This window comes from Leptinotarsa decemlineata, unplaced genomic scaffold (assembly GCF_025532065.1).
Source record: "Leptinotarsa decemlineata unplaced genomic scaffold, Ldec_3_MD MMD2_tig00001064_RagTag_RagTag, whole genome shotgun sequence".
Classification (NCBI taxonomy): domain Eukaryota; kingdom Metazoa; phylum Arthropoda; class Insecta; order Coleoptera; family Chrysomelidae; genus Leptinotarsa; species Leptinotarsa decemlineata.
The window spans coordinates 856,129-875,498 of NW_027412558.1; the positions used below are offsets into that span (position 1 = coordinate 856,129).

The 19,370-nt window shown below is 37.0% G+C and overlaps 2 protein-coding genes across 2 annotated transcripts in view; both read right to left on the bottom strand.

Annotated features, from left to right (window-relative positions):
- Nucleotides 1–19,370, bottom strand: part of LOC141482374 (uncharacterized) — a 139,190-nt gene that overhangs the window by 56,268 nt on the left and 63,552 nt on the right. The window lies entirely within an intron of this gene.
- Nucleotides 6,732–17,929, bottom strand: LOC111517307 (uncharacterized). The gene is made up of 3 exons (XM_023173408.2): nt 17,718–17,929; nt 12,986–13,291; nt 6,732–8,271 (listed from the first exon to the last, which is right to left on the bottom strand). The coding sequence occupies exons 1-3, from the start codon at nt 17,926–17,928 to the stop codon at nt 7,874–7,876; spliced, it is 915 nt and encodes a 304-aa protein (XP_023029176.2). The 5' UTR covers nt 17,929; the 3' UTR covers nt 6,732–7,873.

Here is a 19,370-nt window from a genome sequence, read left to right on the forward strand (position 1 = left end):
AATAATAACACGTCTTTATTCACCATAAAAAGTACAATTGAAACATAAATATTACTGGAGTTTTTTCTCAACACCAAATCGATGTTTTAACACATCGACACGTGTTTCGATCACCAAGTTATCATGTTCAAGAGGGAGATCAAAACTCCTTTGAGATCTGTCGATGAAGTTGAGAAATAGATAATCAGCAAAGAAATAACTGCAAATTTTGGTAGATTTTGGCTCCGAATCGTTAAGATACGTATTGTATTATTTCTTAGCAATTTTTTTGATAGGCAAAATTGCTAAATACGACAAGTTACTGATGAATAGAACATTTTTCATTGTGATAAATACTTTGATTTTACGCAGTAATTTATCGGGGTGACTAAAATGTTTGCCCTTCCTATACTTGTATTAAGTTCTTCATTGTAATTTTCATATTTTTCAGTTTGTGGAAGGTAAAAATACGAAAAAAAAGAAGGTCGATAAAAAACTGATTTGCCTCCACAAAAAATGACTTTCGTTGAATATCATTTTTATGTAACTTTAAATAATGAGGATACGAATAAATTTGGATATTAAGAAAACATTTTTTTTCATCGCTTCAATTGAATTTATCACTTTTCAACGTCTTTGATTATCAATAACAAAAAATGGAAAACCAAAATTTTTTTGATTTTTCCATGGGGAATCTTTTTTGAAGGCTTTCAGAAGAAGCTTCAAGAAATGAAAAAAAATTTAAGGTTTTCAGTTCAAAAATAATCACGCCTTTTATGTAAATTCGAAACTTGTAAAAATAGTTAATTAGCCAAAGTATAACCAATAAAATAATTACGGGAAAACTTTTTTACACGGATTTTCGTTTATTCAAGCCAAGTTAGGTTGTGTAAGGTAATGTTAGGTTAGGTTAGGTTAGGTTAGGTTAGGTTGAGTTAGGTAAGGTTAGGTTAGGTTAGGTTAGGTTAGGTTAGGTTAGGTTATGTTAGGTTAGGTAAGTTAATTTAGGTGAGGTGAGGTTACGTTAAGTTTGGATAGGTCAGGTGAGAAAATCGACTGAATTATTGTAGGGCAATTAGTGGAGGTCACTATCAGATGATATTGTCGTCCATTTTTCTCAAAAGAAGAAAGTACGTGTCAACATTTTTTCCCAAACCAATTTTGAAAAAAGTGCAAAAATTAAAGAAAGGCACATGTTTCGAAAGGAGACCTTCCATGGAAAAAAGTAATAGGCTTGAGGGAATATTCTAAAGAAAGGAAGACAGTAACTGATTTCAAAATAGGAAGGAATGATTTTTGTGTAATTCAATGTTCATATGAAAATGTTTTTTTCCTGTTGGTGTCTGAAAGTTCAAAATTTGCATGTACTACACATCATTGTGAGGAATTTATTTTGGAATTCATTGCTTTTTTCCTTTTTTTGGAAGATTTCCGCTTTGTTTCTGTGGAGATAGAAAAAGCTGAAACATTTCTTTCTCAAAGAGACCTTTTAATAATGTTTCATTTCAAAATTGAACTGAAATAAAAATTCGCATGTTTTTGAAATATCTAGTCACAAGTATGTTTCTGAGATACAGAAGAGGTCAAATGAATATCAGCAAAAGTTCCTTGCCGTAACGATAGATCCGTCATCCCGCAATTCAACTAAATTAGATTGACCTGTCATGTACTCTTTGATAAGTGAATTTTTGATAATAATGAAGACGTCACAAAGTATTCAACATGCAATTTTGTTTGATTGAATTGACCTTGTACCTCTTATTATAAACAAACTATTGATTTCGCCCAAAAATAAAGACTCATGTAAAAAATATATAAACATAAAGTTGAAGGTTATCTCCTGATTATGTTTACTATAATATAACGATCCATTCCTGTATCACATGCTTACAACTGTAAAGTGATAAATCGGTTTGGTTTTTTAACCCCTTATCGAATGTCAACTGCTCTTGTGTTATGAAAAAATTCAAATGGACGTGTTAGCGAGATTAGAAACACACAACGATAATTTTGACTCAAAACATTAAATAATCAACAATAAAAATTGAGTAATATTGCACAATAATGACATTATTTGATTGTTTCATATGTACAAACAAATAAAACTGTAAGTGGTCACATTATAACAAACTACATCCTGATTCAAAAGCGCGTTTTGAGGAATAACGCAAATTCTTCCTACACAGGACAGTAATGTTCACATATGATGACAACTCACGTTGTTTCAAACTAAAATTTGTTACGTTTCTCACCAGCTGGCCCCCTGAAATATCACTCACCAGAGAAGTTATCAGTTTCGTTGAGAAACTGATGACAGACAGAAACAAACACACAAAACCACAACAAAACAGCAACTTGAGTTGTCAAAATAAGAAACATTTGCAAGACTTTGTGTCGCGGGCGACTGTTCTTCTCAACAACAAAATGTCCTGTCGGCAGACCGAAAGAACAAAAGGTTTAGGTATTTTGTCTGTGTTTTTGTAAACTGAGTTCGCTGTGGAACCAGTCGGCAGGTAATTTTTATTGATTTGTTGTTTATTTCAAACAACAAGGAAATTCAACTTTCCTTTGTAACGATACAAAACAGTTCACAACAAAACATGAGACTTGTGCTCGTTTTTGGAATTTGAATTTCGAGTTTTACGTTTCTGTTTTTGAAAACAAAACTAGTCGCAAGCGAGCCCGTTTGGTGGAGATCCGTCTGTAGACTTTTTGATCCTTAGTCGAGACAAGTTTCGACTGAGGGTTGCCGTTAACGCAAAACACATTTCAATTTGTTCAACATTAACTTCCAAGGTACGTTTGTTGTTGATCATTTATAGTTAGCGCAAAAATAGCTGTGTGGAAGTGTTTTTGGAGCCTCTGTACTTTATCTACCATCAGTTTTATCACGGACAAACATTCCTTAAAAACAAGCAGAGGAAATCTACCAGCCGTGAAATATTATTATGATTCACGTGTTTTCGGCTCGCAATGTAAATAAATGCATACGCAAATATTTTAAGTGACCACATTATGGAACGATATTTTTAGCAAAAAACACAATTGGACGTTTTCCTGTTGAAATTTTATTCCTGCAAGAAGATATATCATCGAGTAGGACTGACAGGCATAGCACAAAGATAGTCACTAAGATATGGAAAAATTAGAGTGTATTTTGTCACGAAACGATGAAATAAATTATACAGCGTGACTCACGGTCGATGGTAGGTTAGACGTTTCTGGAAAACGCAGAGCATGATTTTTCTGAAAATTTCACCTCTCACATTTCCTTACCTGTTCTATCGATCTAAAATATTTTCAGCATTGCGGCGTTGCCACTTTCATCAAAAAGTCCTAGCAACTTTATTTTTTTAAATGAAACACCCCGTATATTAATACATTTTTGGAATCGCTCTAGTATTTTAATACTTTTTCGTTGATAATGTCCTATACCTACCTCTATCTGTTTTCGAGATAAAAAATAAATTGTGCTAAATATGGTCCAAAACATAGCCTTAATTGAAATTAAGTACATCAGTACTCGCAATTCATGAAAAGTTGATATTTTGATTATAGTTTGGACAAACTCGAAATATTCAAATAACACCAAGAAATCGACTCCATATCATACAGAGCGTGCTAAAATTACTATTATTTCTATTGTGCATAAAAGTAGTCAAAAGTTCATTTTTTCAAATGAAACCCCCTGTATATTACTCGGTAAATTGAAAAATGGTGAAAAATGCTTCAAGATGATATATCATGTCCCTATACCTAAATCGTCAAGTTTTCTTAATAAAGCCGTTTTTGTGGAAAAATAGTTATTCACGTTTTACCTACAAGTGTTGAAAGTGGCATTTTATTTTATGAGTGGGGATTATTGCAAAACGAGCGTCAGCAAGTGGAGCAAACTCACGAGCAAAATAAAATCACTTTTAACAAATGTATCATACAAATATTTTTGTATAACGTTACTGCTGATAATAAAAAAAATTATAGGGTCCATGGAATTTGAACACACGATCTTTGGATTACTAGACATATGTTACAACTACATACGCCAACTCACGTTATTTTAAGGAGGATTATTGGTTAGTCATGAAGGACTTTCTACAGTTGGACTGAATACTACTTCGTCATCGTCAGTAACTTCACAGGGATTTAATATTACCAATGGCACGAACTGTATGTGTGAACTTTACTAAATGATTTTTTGGTAGGTGTTCTGATTGAAGTGTTTCTATCAAAGAGATTTTCAATAACAGTTGTACAAAATATAATTTTTAAAGAATTTGATTTCTAGGTAGCCGTGGAAATATCAAGCTTATGACAGTTTGGTGACTTTTATAAGTAATTGATAATTGGTTATTGACGGTGTTTCAAAAAATCGCCAAAAGCGAATGCAAATATTGATTATTCAAACGAAGTTCTTATGAAAGTATTTATTATACACGGACAGTGATCAAATCATTGCCAGAACTTGTAGAAAATTCAACCAAATGTATCCTGAATTAACACCAATGAACGAAAGGAAGTTTGTAAGATTATAAAATAATTTCCTTAACTATGGCTCCATGTTGAAAGCGCCTTCAACATTACCAAAACCTGTTAATTCAAATGAGGACAATACTGTTAACGTTTTGGCATATTTTTATGCATATCCAGAAGCTTCCATTCGCAGTGAAGAAAAAGATTTAGGTGTATCACATGCTTCAGTACAACGAATTTTGAAAAATCACGGAATGCATCCGTATAAATTCACCAAAGTTCAAGCTCTAAAAGCATAAGACTTCGAACGTAGAATGCATTTTTGTGAATCCCTTTTGATTCATACACAGGAAGATCGGGAATTTTTGTCAAAAATAATTTGGAGCGACGAATCAAAATTTACGAGGGATGGTATTTTCAATAGAAGGAATAAACATTTTTGGGCTAATCATAATCCTCATGTTACAAAAGAAATGGGTTTTCAAGAAAAATTTGACCTGAATGTTTTCTGTATTCTGAAGAACAATAAAATTAGCTTTTTTATTTATGAAGCCACACTGAATGCCGAGAGATATCTCCAAATATTAAGGACGACTGTAACCGATTTTCCTGAAAATTTGCCTTTAGAGGAATATAGGAATTCGTGGTTTCAACTGGACGGAGCGCCAGCTCATTCCACCCAGGAAGTTTCCAGGAAACTTGACGAACTCTTCGACGATCGTTGGTTTAGGCGTTTAAGGCCGTGGGATTGGCCACCGAGATCACCCGATCTCACGCCACTTGACTTTTTTATGGGGTGTTTTAAAACATTTTAAAGTGTTTAGAATGTAATGGACAACATTTTCAGCATTTATTGTGAAAATGTGACATTTTGTTTACAATTTTGTTATTTTGAATCATCCTTTTCTGTTATTGTCTGTACTTTCACATGTTTTAGCCCACAAAATCTTACTTTTTACCTAGAAATGACTGATTTTTGGTACAGTTGTTCCCTGGAAACTTTGAGCCATAGTTAAGGAAATTATTTTGTAACCTCACAAACTTCCTCTCGTTCATTGGTGTTAATTCAGGATACATTTGGTTGAAATTTTTACACGTTCTGACAATTATTTGATCACTTTGTTCATGTGTATAATAAATAATTTCATAAGAACTTCGTTTGAATAATCGATATTTTCATTCATTTTGGAAGATGATTCGAAACACCGTCGATAACTCTTTGTAAATTACTTATAAAAGTAACCGAACTGCTACAAGCTTCATAATTCCACTGCTACTTAAATCCAAATTCTATAAAAATAATGTTTCTAGAAGAAGCGACTTTATTGAGAGAACTTGACGATTCACGTATAGGGACATGATATATCTTGAAGCATTTTTCACCATCTTTCAATTTACCGAGTAATATACAGGGGGTTTCATTTAAAATAATGAACTTTTGACTACTTTTATACACAATGGAAATAATAGTCATTTTAGCACGCCCTGTATGATATGGAGTCGATTTCTTGGTGTTATTTGAATATTTCGAGTTTGTCCAAACTATCATCAAAATATCAACTTTTCATGAATTGAGAGTCCTGATGTACTTGATTTCAATTAAGGCTATGTTTTGGACCATATTTAGCACAATTTATTTTTTATCTCGAAAACAGATAGCGATAGGTATAGGACATTATTAACAAAAAAATACTAAAATACCAGAGAGATTCCAAAAATGTATTAATATACGGGGCGTTCCATTAAAAAAAATAAAGTTGCTAGGATTTTTTGATGAAAGTGGCAACGCCGCAATGCTAAAAATATTTTAGATCGATAGAACAGGTAAGGAAATGTGAGAGGTGAAATTTTCAGAAAAATCATGCTTTGCGTTTTCCAGAAACGTCTAACCTACCATCGACCGTGAGTCACGCTGTATTTATGCCAAATTATTTTTATTATTTTTAGGACTACCAGCGCCACAGGCAAGATTTATATGGCGCCCCCTAACTGCAATTCAAACCCATATGAAAAAAGAAGAAGATATAATGAAATTACCATTTATTAAAGAAACTATCCATTTCAAAAAAAAAACAATGAAATTTGACTTTTCTAGTCTCTCTGTCAGCAAACTCTTTTATTATTTTATCAATATCGAGGTTCCCGGTAAAATTAAATGCATGCAGTGCAGTACTCCGATTTGAACACTGCGTGCCATTCTAGTGTTGCCAACATAACGATTTTTTCGCTAAATTTAAGGAATTTACAAGTAAGTAGGCCTCGCTCACTGAGCGAGGGAAAAGTAACAGCTATATCCATCAATTTATTGAAGTCATTATTGTCATGAATGACAAAAATAAGTAATTTCTGTGGTATATTTAAAAAAAAACATTGAGAATTGTTTAATTGGTGAGCAATACAGTTCGGACGAAAATTTCCCTCCTCTCTTAACTTCTGAAAGGAACACGATATCAAGGTTGGACAGAATTCACGTAAAAAGGTATCACTTCAGTACTATATATAGTCACTTTCGCACCAGCTGGTGATAAAGAGTTGCTGAAACCTAATATCAGTTGAAAAATCATTTGGGTTTGACAAATTTCCAAACCGGTAGATAGGCAAACGTAGTCCCTTAGAAGAGCCCACTAGATCACCTGATACGAAGCCTCTAGATGCATTTGAGGGGAGAGCGCGACATCTGAAGAGAATGAAACACAACCGGAATCAATTTCGGAAGTCGCGGAGGATTGAAAAGTAAGTGCTTTCGATGATATTGCCCCAGGAACATTTAATAACGTAGGAAAAAATTTGTTAACAGATGTCATGACTGTCAAAGGGTGAATGATTGAAATTTTGAATGTCCATTGAAATGAACTGGCGGGAGTTTTGAATACATTTGTAATTAGGATATGTATCGTTTGTTTTTAGGTCTTTTAAACGAGTATAAGAGCGATAATCACTTGAGAGTATCCCAAAAATAATAAAATTATGGATAGAGAATGGAAATACCTACCAAGCGAGTTATCACAAGACTTCCTCATACTTTTGAAGAAAAAACGTTGGTAGCGCCCTCAGTTTTCTTATCAAAAAGTACTGAAAATGTGAATTGTGTCCGACCTTGATATGTTGTACCGTTCATGAGTAAAGAGGGGAGGACTAATCGAGTCCACGCTGTAAAAAATCGGACAAGGGATATTTATGGATTACTGTTGACTGGGATCCAGCATTTTCCATTCCAGACGTCACAATTTAAATCCCTCTGTAAAGTTCATGAACGATTTTCCGCATGTCCATCAAGTCACTTGTGGTGCAACAAATCTTAGTACAATATTCCCAACCGGCACACCACCAGCCAAGATACCCATTCATTGTTTTCTTCCAAATGCACCATTCACTTTCACTGTCCAATGTACAATAGTCACCCGTAACCGCCTCTCTCCCAGCCTCATCGAATCACGCTGCGCGCTTGCCTGGAATCAGTCCCAGAGTTGAAATTGAAGCTGATGGAAAGGTCCCTGAGGGACACCAGATCCCTGTCGGTGAGGTTGGTGTTCTTGACGGAGACCACGGTGACTTTGACGTTTTCGAAGACACCGCTACGCAGCTGGTGGATCTTGTTTCCGTCCAGATGGAGGAACTGGAAGTTGGATCCATCAAAAGCGCTATCTTTGATCACCTCGATTTTGTTGTCACTCAGGTCCAGACGGTTGACGAAGATGCTGTTGAAGACGCCCACGGTCACTTCGAGTAGGTCGTTTCCTCGCAGGTCCAGGTCGAACATGTGCGCACCTTCGAAGGCTCCAGGTTCGATGGTGACGATGTCGTTGTTGCCGAGTTTTAAGTCTGGAAATTTGAAAGGTTACTTTCTGGATGGGTGAGCGGTTTTCTGATGGGATTCAGTCGCTGTTGTTTCTAGATTTTTAACGATTCGTGTGGGCAGTCATAGAATTCCTGTGCCAGGAGTAGAATAGTCCACGGTCTGCTCAAAAAATAAGGTAGATGTTCAAATTTCGCTTGCTGCGTACATTCGATTAGGCGGGTTGACTGCCCTTGTTCATCTTTCACTGCCTAAACTACTGTGCATGCTGTTTTTGACGAATGCATTGGCTTAGGATGTGGGGGTTGAACAAACCGGCCATCGGAGCCCCAGTGGATACGAGAATGGTAGAATCACTTGTGGATCTGTTATCCCCTAACTGAATGGCACCCCAACGATGGATCAATCCTAAGGTGTGTGTATCCGTACCGAGAGGATGAATGACACTGAGCCTATCAGCTGTCTCTACGGAACCTCCGAGATACCGGGCGCCCACTCGTCATAGTATCGCCTTGTCACGGTAATGCGGAGCTCTGCCGTGATTGACCTTCTCTCCCCAGCTACTCGTGGGACTTTTATGGACAAAGTAAACTCAAACATTCTTTCTGGCGCTGAGTCTACAGAGGAGATAGATGTCGAGCTCACGACTCCACTTGACCTCCCTGCGAATTTAGATCAGGAGCGAGAGTTTCTCAACTCTCCGACTCCTAATCCAATAACTGAACCTAAAAAAGAAGTTTGGTGGTGCAGCCAGGAAACGACTGAGTCGTCTCCTCAAGAGCGGAGTACCTGAAACCGCCTTGCACCAAATTATGGAGCGGTGTACGCAGAATCTCTCTCAGATGGAGGAACAAACCCCCCATGAGCAGGTTAGCGAACGTTTGCGTTCAAGTGATGATTCACCAAAACTAGAGACGGAAAAGCTCTACACGGTTGAATCTAAGGCATCGTCAGGTGTAGCTGACGTGCAAATACCCTCATATGGGAAGATTGTCGCGGGTATAAAAGTGAGAATCTTGCGCCGTGACTATCCGACTACATCATTAACGATGAAACAGCAGAGCATTTTTTGTGCCTGCCCCGCTGGAGACCGAATCAGGTTTTTAGAGTTCGGCAGAGCCGTACTCTTACCATCTTGCGGTTGCTGTATTTCTTGATATTGGAGGAGCATTCGACAATGCACTTCCTGAATCTATAGGATTGTCTCTGGCTAGGACTACAACTGGCTGGATCTACGCCTTGCTAGTAAACAGAACTGCAACTACGACTCTTCAAGGCAAGGCTATCAAGTTCAGGGTCACCAGGGGCTGCCCTCAAGGTGGGGTACTATCTCCCCTTCTGTGGAGATAGTACCCTGATGCTCCTGATGGATAGTCTGCTTGATGCCCTCAACAGAAGAAACGTTAATCTGCAAGCTTATGCAGATGACCTTGTCATCCTGGCAAGGTCCACGTCGGGATGGGTAGCTTGTAATATCCTCCAAAGCGTGTTGGACGTTGTTCACACTTGGTGCCTGAGGGAGCAGATGTCTGTCAACCCCTTCACCAAGAGGAGGATATTGGACGATCTAACGCCAATTTCCCTCAATGGTGTGGTCATTCCATTTGGAACGGAGGTGAAATATCTTGGCATCGTCCTTGATGAAAAACTCACCTGGAACGCTCACTTGGAAAAAGTTTTACACAAAGCCAGACTGTCTCTATGGACATGTGGAAGGATTTGTGGTAAAACTTGGGGTTTATTTTGATGATTTTCAGAGCAATGATCACTTATGGTGCATTTGCTTGGTGACCGAAGGCTTCACAGAAAACGGTTCAAGCGAAGCTCTCTGGCTTACAGATACAGGTTTGTCTGGCTATCAGTGGTACCATCAGTATCACACCGTCAGCGGCCATGGAGATCCTTCTAGATCTACCTCCTCTCCACATTTTTCTGGAAAGAGAGGCTAGATGGACTGCATACAGACTTGTGTACATTGCCAATTGCACAAATCAATTCAATGCAGAGTGCAACAGACTAATGGTTGACATTGGAAGTCACTCCATTCTGGAAATGACCTCTGACTATATGCCTCCAACTGTCAACTACGAACTGTCTTATAAAGTACTATTCCCGAGTAGAGAGAACTGGATCCTCCGGGAGAAGGAAATATTAAGAGCAGATAGTTGTTGGTTCACAGATGGATCAAAAACACCTTCCGGTTCTGGTGCAGGTGTTTTCAGTCGCAGACCCAGGACAGAGTTATCTACCTGCCTAGGAACTTATTCGACTGTATTTCAATCAGAAATTTACGCTATTGAATTGTGTGCGGAGAGATTGGATAAATCCAACCTCACTCACAAGTCAATAAAAATATTCTCGGACACTCAAGCGGCATTGGAAGCTCTTGGCTTCTACCGAGCAACGTCTGAACTGGTAACAAACTGCCAAAAACGACTCTCCTCGATAGAAAGACTTAACAGATTGTCTCAGGTCTGGATTCCTGGCCATACTGGCCTGGAAGGCAATGAAGCTGCTGACTCTCTTGCGAAGGAGGGTGCTGCAAGCGGCTTTATTGGACCAGAACCTGTCATTGGCATCGCTTTGGGCTTTGCCAAACAAACACTGAACACCTGCCCCACTGGAGACCGAATCAGGTTTTTGAGTTCGGCAGAACCATTCTCCTACCATCTGACCTGAAAGACCACTCACCATACAAACTAATCGGCTTCGTTAAGAAGATGGGTTTATTTGGTCGTGTGTGAATAGGTATGAGCCACAATAAACCCTTGCGGCTTGCGGTGGAGAGTCGAATATACCCACTCACTTGGGACCTAACCTAACCTAACCAAGGAGAGCCAAGACCAAAAAGCATGCCAAGTTCGATCAAATTCCAAAGTATTGCTCACTTTCCTTTTCTATTACCGTGGCTCCGTGCATCAAGAGTTCCCAAGATCGAAGAGAGCCATGAAAGGACTGTGACGATTGAGGAGATTAAAACTGAATCGCTGAGAGAGTACCTACCAAAAAATTCATATCAGAACTGTTTAGTCTGGTCAATTTAGACCAGAAAACAGTAATGAAATAACGAAAATTGCGACAGAACTAAATTTTGGTGAAGACATTTATTTTACCATAAAAAATGACAATTCCAAAGTTCCAATCTGTCCCATGAGCGCTTCAAAAGTTATTCGTGGTCAAAGGTTGAAATTTCAGATTTTTTGAGTTTTTCTTGAAAACCGTGAGTTTTATCAAAATAATACCTCAGACCAAAGTTATAGATCTCAAAATTCTCTACAAAAATGGTCCTCATGATTTTTTCTCTAAGAATCACCGTTCCTGAGATATCGCACGTTCTATGTAATATGCCCACGTTTCCACACCACCTGTGAGGTAGTGTACTTGGCGCATTTTTTAACGTGGTTTCCCCAGTAGGCCTTGTAACAACTATCATGGTATTTAGCATCAGCAGCTACTAAATCATATTCAAAATTAATACGATCAACGACAGCTTTTGATAAGTCATCAGAACGATCTTTAGCTAATTTCAAAATAGATTCTTTAAATTTGAGTGTAGAAACTTTGTAAATTTTTTTTCGAGGACTCTGCGGTTTTTTTTTCTCAGCCTGCTCATCTGCTTCATCGCCACAAAATAAGCAGTTTTCTTTAAAACTAAAGCTGGATTTACTTACTCGTGCTCTAGTACGAGGTGGACTTACTTTTCAAGTACTGGCCTAGTCATCTTTACTTTGTCTTTTTGCTGCGGCAATTGAAGTTTTCCGGGTGTATGATTTTCGGCAATCTACTTGGATTGTAACGGACTTCAGACCTCTTAAATATTCAGTAAACTCATCACTTCTTGCATCACTTGCATCGATTAAAGTTTGTATTCCACGATTAACCACAACAGTTTCACCTTCAGTCAAAAGCTTAGAGCAAATAAAGCAAAATTGCGACATTTTTTTTTCAAATATTAATCACTAAAAACTCTTATAGTAGACGCTTGTAATAAATACGTATTTTCATTCGAACAGAACGTTTAACACTAAAAGAAGCAGGCACATGAACGACGCCACATGGACAATAGAATAAGTAGCTAGATGTTATATTCAAGGCCATACGGGTAGAGAGGATTTTCAAAGGGACTGACGGTCCTTTAGAAGTGCATTTTCTGAATTTAATATATAGTATATGAAAGAGACACAAACAGGCATTTTAACTTGCTTATGTACCTGGATGTGTATATACGTGACTAATGTATGCATATTACGTAGAACGTGACTTTTACAATTGCGATATCTCAGGAACGGTGATACTTATAGAAAAAATCATAGAAATCATTTTTGTAGAGAATTTTGAGGTCTACAACTTTGGTCCGAAGTATTTTTTTGATTAAACTTACGGTTTTCGGGAAAAACTCAAAAAACCTGAAATTTTGACCTTTGACCCCTAATAACTTTTGAAGCGCTCATGGGACAGATTGGGACTTTGAAATTTTTATTTTTTATGGTAAAATAAAGGTCTTCACCAAAATTTAGCTCTGTCGCAATTTTCGTTAAATCAAATTATATAATGACCGGACTATATTTGGAGAATTGGAAAAAACTCTGAGGTGGACTAATTTGAAGGGGACAAAATAGAAATCGACGAATAAATGTTTTTTGAGAAAAACTGAAATTCACCTTATTTTTTGAACAGACCTCTATACTTGTTTTTGTTCATTGTTGAGGAGTCAAAATAAATGAAGAAATCATATCTTACCTGTTATCGATGACTTGCTAAATACCCCATTCGGTATAACTGTGAGTTTATTATTACTCAGATCGACCTCTTCCAGCTTCGTCAAGCCGTCAATGAAACCCGGCCTCAGAACTCTAATTTCGTTATCGTTCAGATTGAGTTCGCGAAGATTTTTCAGATTGTCGATGTCTCCCTTCTTCATCTCTTTCAGTTTGTTGCCTTGCAACCATAACACTTCCAGTTGGTCCAGAGTCTTGAACGTGTTCACGTTTATCCCATCCAGCTCATTGTTTTGCAAAAACAGAGTCTGTAAAGACGGCAGATTTTCTGAAATGAAGGATAGTGTGTTGAATTTCTGGATGATAATTACAAACATGGGGATGTCATGACATTTCCATCCTCTGGGATTCACTCAGAAGTCTCACAAAGGCTGAGCTACATCAAAGAGTGTGAAAAATGTTCAGCTTTGAATATGAGCATCTTATTGCCTATAGCACTTCTTCAAAAACTTTCTATCTTTGCCTCCAAACCAGCATTGTATACCGATTCAATCCAGATTCAATAAAAATAGGCTTTGTGTTTGGTGGTTGACATAGTTTCACCATCTTCGTGAAGGCTTTGTTTTGGAATCAATTGACTGTTTCCTTCAGAAGTTTCCCCACGTATAGAGATGGAGAAATGAAGAAGAAATCTTTATTTCCGACAAGTTTGTCTTGAACTGCGTAGACATCTAAAATGTTTTCATTGACAATTCCTAATGAAACCAAAGAGGCAATGAAGCGAACTTCATTACGATCTGTCAGATTGAGGAATGGAGATCCATCAATATTGTGGACCCGAATATTACCTCATCAGAAAAATCGAAAATACTGCTTCCCGAAGAAGTTTCTGGTGTTGTTATAACACCTGAGTTTTTGTCCAATAGACACAAACACTGACTTGAGAGTTAAACAGTAAGAACAAAGAGCAAGTTGGCTACTGGTGGCCAAGAAACAGATTATGAAACACTATTAACAAGTGTATGGAAAAAGAAGATGATTTACGAATCACTACAAGCTGCAAGAACAATCAAGGAGACTTTATCGGCGAGAACTTGGCAAAGATTATATGATGGAAATTCTTTAATATTTTAGATCCCTGTAATACTTCATCAGGAAAATGGAAAAAGCTTCAACTTCTGACAAAATGTCTGTTATTGTTGTCACATCTGAGTCATTTTCAACCAATCTCAAGAAATATTAGTTCTTCATGGTATGAACTTTTTAGAAATATCCTCTGCCGCCACAAGGTCCTTCCATTGGAGCTTTTATTCAACGAACATAAAGCTATTTCCTCTCCTGGAAGTCAAGCAGTAAGAATAGAAGGTAAGATGACCAAGAAACTGATTATAATACAGCTTTTACTCAAAAGTTAAAGAAGTAAAAGAAGTTAAAGTACAATTTTAAACTAATATATGTCACAGGTGAAGAAAAGAATTTTTGTGCGTGAAATAATGAGAATTATTTGCAGTTGGAAATGTAAAGGTTGTCAAAAGTATGTCTTGGTCATTTTTCTTTCGAATAAATAATAAAGTTATGGTTTCCATTCATTTAAAAATTATTCAACTGGGAATTGGATAATTTTCATCAAATTTGTTCCATTTTTCCCGATGTTTGATCTGATTCAATGTTGGTATTCCCAAAGCTGGTTCAAAACTCTCTCACCATTTTTTTCTTCACCTGTGATTCTCCAATGCCCCAATACTCATAAAAAGTCAAATCAATTTCTGCCTGCTGGTTTCAAGTGCTTTATGGCATTTCCAGACCTGTCAATATCTTCCTTTTGGGTTCATCAATGCCTCTGATCAAAGTATCTGTATACCAGATATTCCTGCCAAGCATGTACTCTGAATAATGTTCGATTTGGTGACCACCTAAACTGGAGCTCTCTCGCATTTCCCATTTTAACAAAATACAAAGGAGAAAGTTATAAATGTGTATTTAATGTTGCTGATGGTATTGTCCCCATTGTCTCCTTTATTTCCAACCAAACAAGTCTTTCACTCTACATAGTTTGTTAATTCTTCTATGCATACAGTGTGTTCACCTGCAGCATTTCTTGATCGCTTTTCTTCTCAATTCTTGGATGGTTAATTCTAGAGGAGACTCAGCTATTTCTGAAAGCTTTGAAAATTAATATACTGGATTGACTCAAATTTAATTTTGCAATATTTATTCACTTGACTTTAATGACTTTTTTCTTCGAAAACTACGCTGTTATCTAAGTAATGGAGATAAGGCCTCGAGTCGTGATTCATAGCATTCGTCGGAAATTCAGAAATCATGTGGGATTACCTTTTTCAGTGACTGATTTTATTTGATACAGAAATGCCAAGTATTTTAATTACTTTTGGAATGTTCGCTCGTTCCTATCGCTGAATTTTCCAATTTCCAATATAAGGGTAAGAGGTGAAATGATTGAAAAAGTGCATCAAAATACTAATTGACGTATACGAGAATCTTTGACCTGCTCATGAGCTCAAACTGAGATACTAATAATCACCAATAAAGTATATTGAGATACAGTCCAATACATACGTTGAAAATTTTCAAGTATCGACCAATTCTGTCACAAATCTAATTGCTCTATTTATTTATTTGACACTTTGGTACATTGAGTACATGTGCTAAGTCATAATTAAAAAACAAAAATAAAACTACAGAAGTTGAACAATACAAAAACAATAAATATGGTTCACGTCCACAAACTTTCACAACACAGAAGTATTATATAAAAAATCGGAGAAGCTCTAGCAAATACACTCAAAATGTCATGAAAAAGTGTCGTGCAAGAATTCCTCAAGACTGTAGTAACACTTCTGTAAGAGAAGTTTCTTCACCTCAATTTCAAAAAGTTTATCTGACTCGATTTTCCTAATAGATGCCGGCAAGTTATTATAACAGTTTGTTGTATTAAATAGTGGGGAGCATCTAAAGTGAGCCGTTTTGTGTGAGGGGGTTCTTAACAGTTTCCCATGTATATCCGCATTTGTGACAAATTCAGTTATATTGTTACGGGCAAAAGTTACACACTTCAAGATAAATAAAGAAGGTGCCGTCAATAGGCCCTCTCTTAAGAAAATTGGTCTACAACTATCTTGAAAATCTATATTAAAAATTAGTCTCAGCAATCTTTTCTGAGCAACAAAAACTCGTGGAAATTCCCTTGCACATCCCCAAGAAATGATATTAAAGCTGATGTGAGAATAAGCCATAGAAAAATAGACATTCATCAATCCAAAATTATCTAGAGTGTTTTTCAATTGTTTGATTGAGTAATATGCGGAATTGAGTTTGTTGCAGACCTTCTGAATATGACCGCTCCAGGTCAAATTTTCGTCTAAAGACGTTCCTAAAAACAAGACTTCGCTGGAAGATCGAATACCATTTATTGTGGAAGAGTCACTGCTGAAATTTTTCCTAATAAATGTATTCATTGAAACAGATTTAGATTTATTCAGAATAAGTTTGTTACGTTGACACCAAGCACTGAATTTATCTATTATTTTATTTATTTTGTCTGACAACTCAACTTCGTTTTTGTCGGCCACAGTAATTGCAGTGTCATCCGCAAACATGGTTATGTGACACTCAGAAAAGAATTCAGACAGGTCATTTATGAAATTGAGGAACAACAATGGTCCCAAGACAGAACCTTGAGGCACTCCTAGTTTTACATCTTCGGGACTTGATAAAATTCCATTGCAGCTAACTATTAGACTACGGTTTTCCATATATGATTTCACCCAGTTCAATAGATTATTTAGGAAACCTAGGCCTGCAAGTTTAATTATAAGAAATTCGGAAGAAATGATATCAAATGCTTTTGACAAATCGAAAAAAAGTGTTACAACTAGTTTATTCGAGTCAACCTGTGTATAAATGAAATTTAATAAATGGTATGAAGCTGATTCCATTGATTTGTTCTTCCTGAAGCCATATTGGTTATTACTAAAAAGATTATTTTGATCCATGTAATTCAGAATTCTGTTACTAACAACTTTCTCAAACAGTTTAGAGAGGGAACAAAGTAAAGATATCTGTCTGTAGTTGTCTACCTCAGTTTTGTCGCCTTTTTTATATAGAGGAAATATGAGAGCCGTTTCAAATACATTTGGAAAACAACCTACAAAAAATGACTGATTCATCAAAAACAATAGTGGCTCGATTATAAGGTCTACAATTTTTTTCACAGTAACTATTGAGATACCATCAGTACCTGCGGAGTTTTTATTTGCCATTGTTTCCAGAGTACCTAGAATTTCTGTCTTTGTGAATGGGGATGTATCGAAGGGATACTGACTAACAGTATTCTTCGAAAAGGTGATATATCAGGTGATCTAGCAGACCACTTTGAGAGATCACGTTTACCTATCCACCTGTTTGTATTATGGCTATCTAGCCCTTCCAAACTAGCTTGCTGTGATGCAAAGGGACCCTTTCTTGCTAAAACGTAACATATGCTGAAAACTCATTTGGAATTGTCAATTATCGACACCGGTGGTGAGGCAAACGTTGTCCTTTGGAAGGGCCCACTAAATCACCTGATATTACACCTCCAGATATTTTTGACGGGATACGTGACATCTAAAGGGTACAGTACATAACAACATTTCATCTCAGAACTCGCAGATAGAAAAGAGTTATCATAAGACCCTCCTTCCATTTGAATAAGTTGGCAGCCCCTTGCGGTGGTTGAGAAGAAACCTACTCACCCAAAACACCGTCATCGATCTTCCTCAGCTTGTTGTTGTCTAAAACGAGTTTTTTCAACTTCGGCAGGTTCTCAAACGCCCCAGGTTCAATTTTCTCCAGCCCGTTTTCATCAACCCTGATTAGCTTCAGCTCTGGCAAATCCTTGAACAGCCCCTTCTTGATGGTTTCCATTTCGTTGATGCTGAGGTAGATGTGCTTCAGCTTCGTCATCCCACCAAAAGCCCCGCTCTCGATCTTATTGATCTCGTTGTTGTCCAAGTAGAATGTTACTATCGGCAGGTCGTTGAAAACCCCAAAGGAATTTCGTGAAGATGGGTTTCGCTGATGGTGAGGTAGTCCAGCTTATGGGCGTCCTTGAAGACACCAGGCTCTATGATTTGAACGTCACAGTAGATGATCTGGAGCCGTTCGAGGTAGAGGTTGGACAGAGAGCCTTCGTAAATCACAGGAAGAGACTGGTTGGAGATGGTGATGGTGTCATACGTCCTGGGGTCCCTCTCGTTGAGGTTCTCCATCAAATCGTTGGAGTTGGCTATCTTGACGACTTCGTTGTTGTGCTTGTAGAGCGGCTTGGTGCACGTTAGCGTGACGTCAACGTTTTTGAAGGTGGCTTTTTTCGAATGGGTTACGCCCACATAAAAACACAACACTACGAAGAGGAGATGAATTTTTGGAGCCATTTTGGTACGCTGGCGATGATCTGACTGATGCTTCGGAAATCATTTTATCTCGTGTATATTTTGGATTCGATAGCCTCCGGAGTTAACCGGTTTTTGTTTATGTATAAGCACGTGAGGCTTAGATGCAAAGGTTAGTGAGATCGCGTCCATTCATGGCGATAATCGAGTTTGGGAGTAGTCCAGTGGAATTAGGTATTTTGTTAACGAATATGTATTGCGACGTTGATGAAGTTTATGAAAACTGCTTGGATTTTTAACTCGGAAATTAACCAGATTCCTCTTATTTCTTATTTCGTCAAAGTGTCTGTATACCAGATGTTTCTGCCAAACATGTGCTCTGAATAATGTTTGATTTGATCATTACAAATAATTTATATCAATTTACAAGTCATAAACATGAAAAATAAAAATAAAGGTGAAAATAAAAGTAAAAGTGAACTCAACCCTATGATTTTTACAATATTAGTTTCAATTTAACAAATAAGAAAATTCATTTCAGTAGTAATTGTAATCAGTTAGCATTATGATGATAAATTAATAATTTGTTTGACTATGGCATATTTTGAGTTATTGACCAATCCAGATCAATGAGTGTGTTATAATAATTTGCTAGTCGACACGTGGTAAAAGGAACTCTAGTAGTTCTATGTAAAACAGTTATATTAAATGTAACAGCGCATTCTCCTTGGAGACACATTAAATCGCAGTGAAGAAAGTAACGTTGGTGAATAAGTTTTATTATTAATAATTTTAAATAAAAACATCAACATGCACCCTTCGATCTTCCAAAGATAGAATTTTGAATTCATGTCTAAGATGGGTAGTTCTAACCGCATTATAATCAGGAAAGAAAGTTTTTGGCTTTCTGCTACTCCATCTTGATACAAAAAAAAGATGTGGGAATCTTCCAAAGAAAGGAAGGAAGTAATCATTTGAAAGTAAGTAACTCTATACATGGATGTGTAGATCATG

What these genes read in the sequence shown, in the direction of transcription:
- LOC111517307 (XM_023173408.2), bottom strand. Translation starts at nt 17,928, where the DNA reads ATGACGAAGCTGAAGCACATCTACCTCAGCATCAACGAAATGGAAACC. An exon ending in GATCGATGACGGTGTTTTGG is followed by an intron (nt 13,292 to 17,717) that starts GTGAGTAGGTTT and finishes CCTTCATTTCAG; the next exon opens with AAAATCTGCCGTCTTTACAG. An exon ending in TAGCAAGTCATCGATAACAG is followed by an intron (nt 8,272 to 12,985) that starts GTAAGATATGAT and finishes TCAAATTTCCAG; the next exon opens with ACTTAAAACTCGGCAACAAC.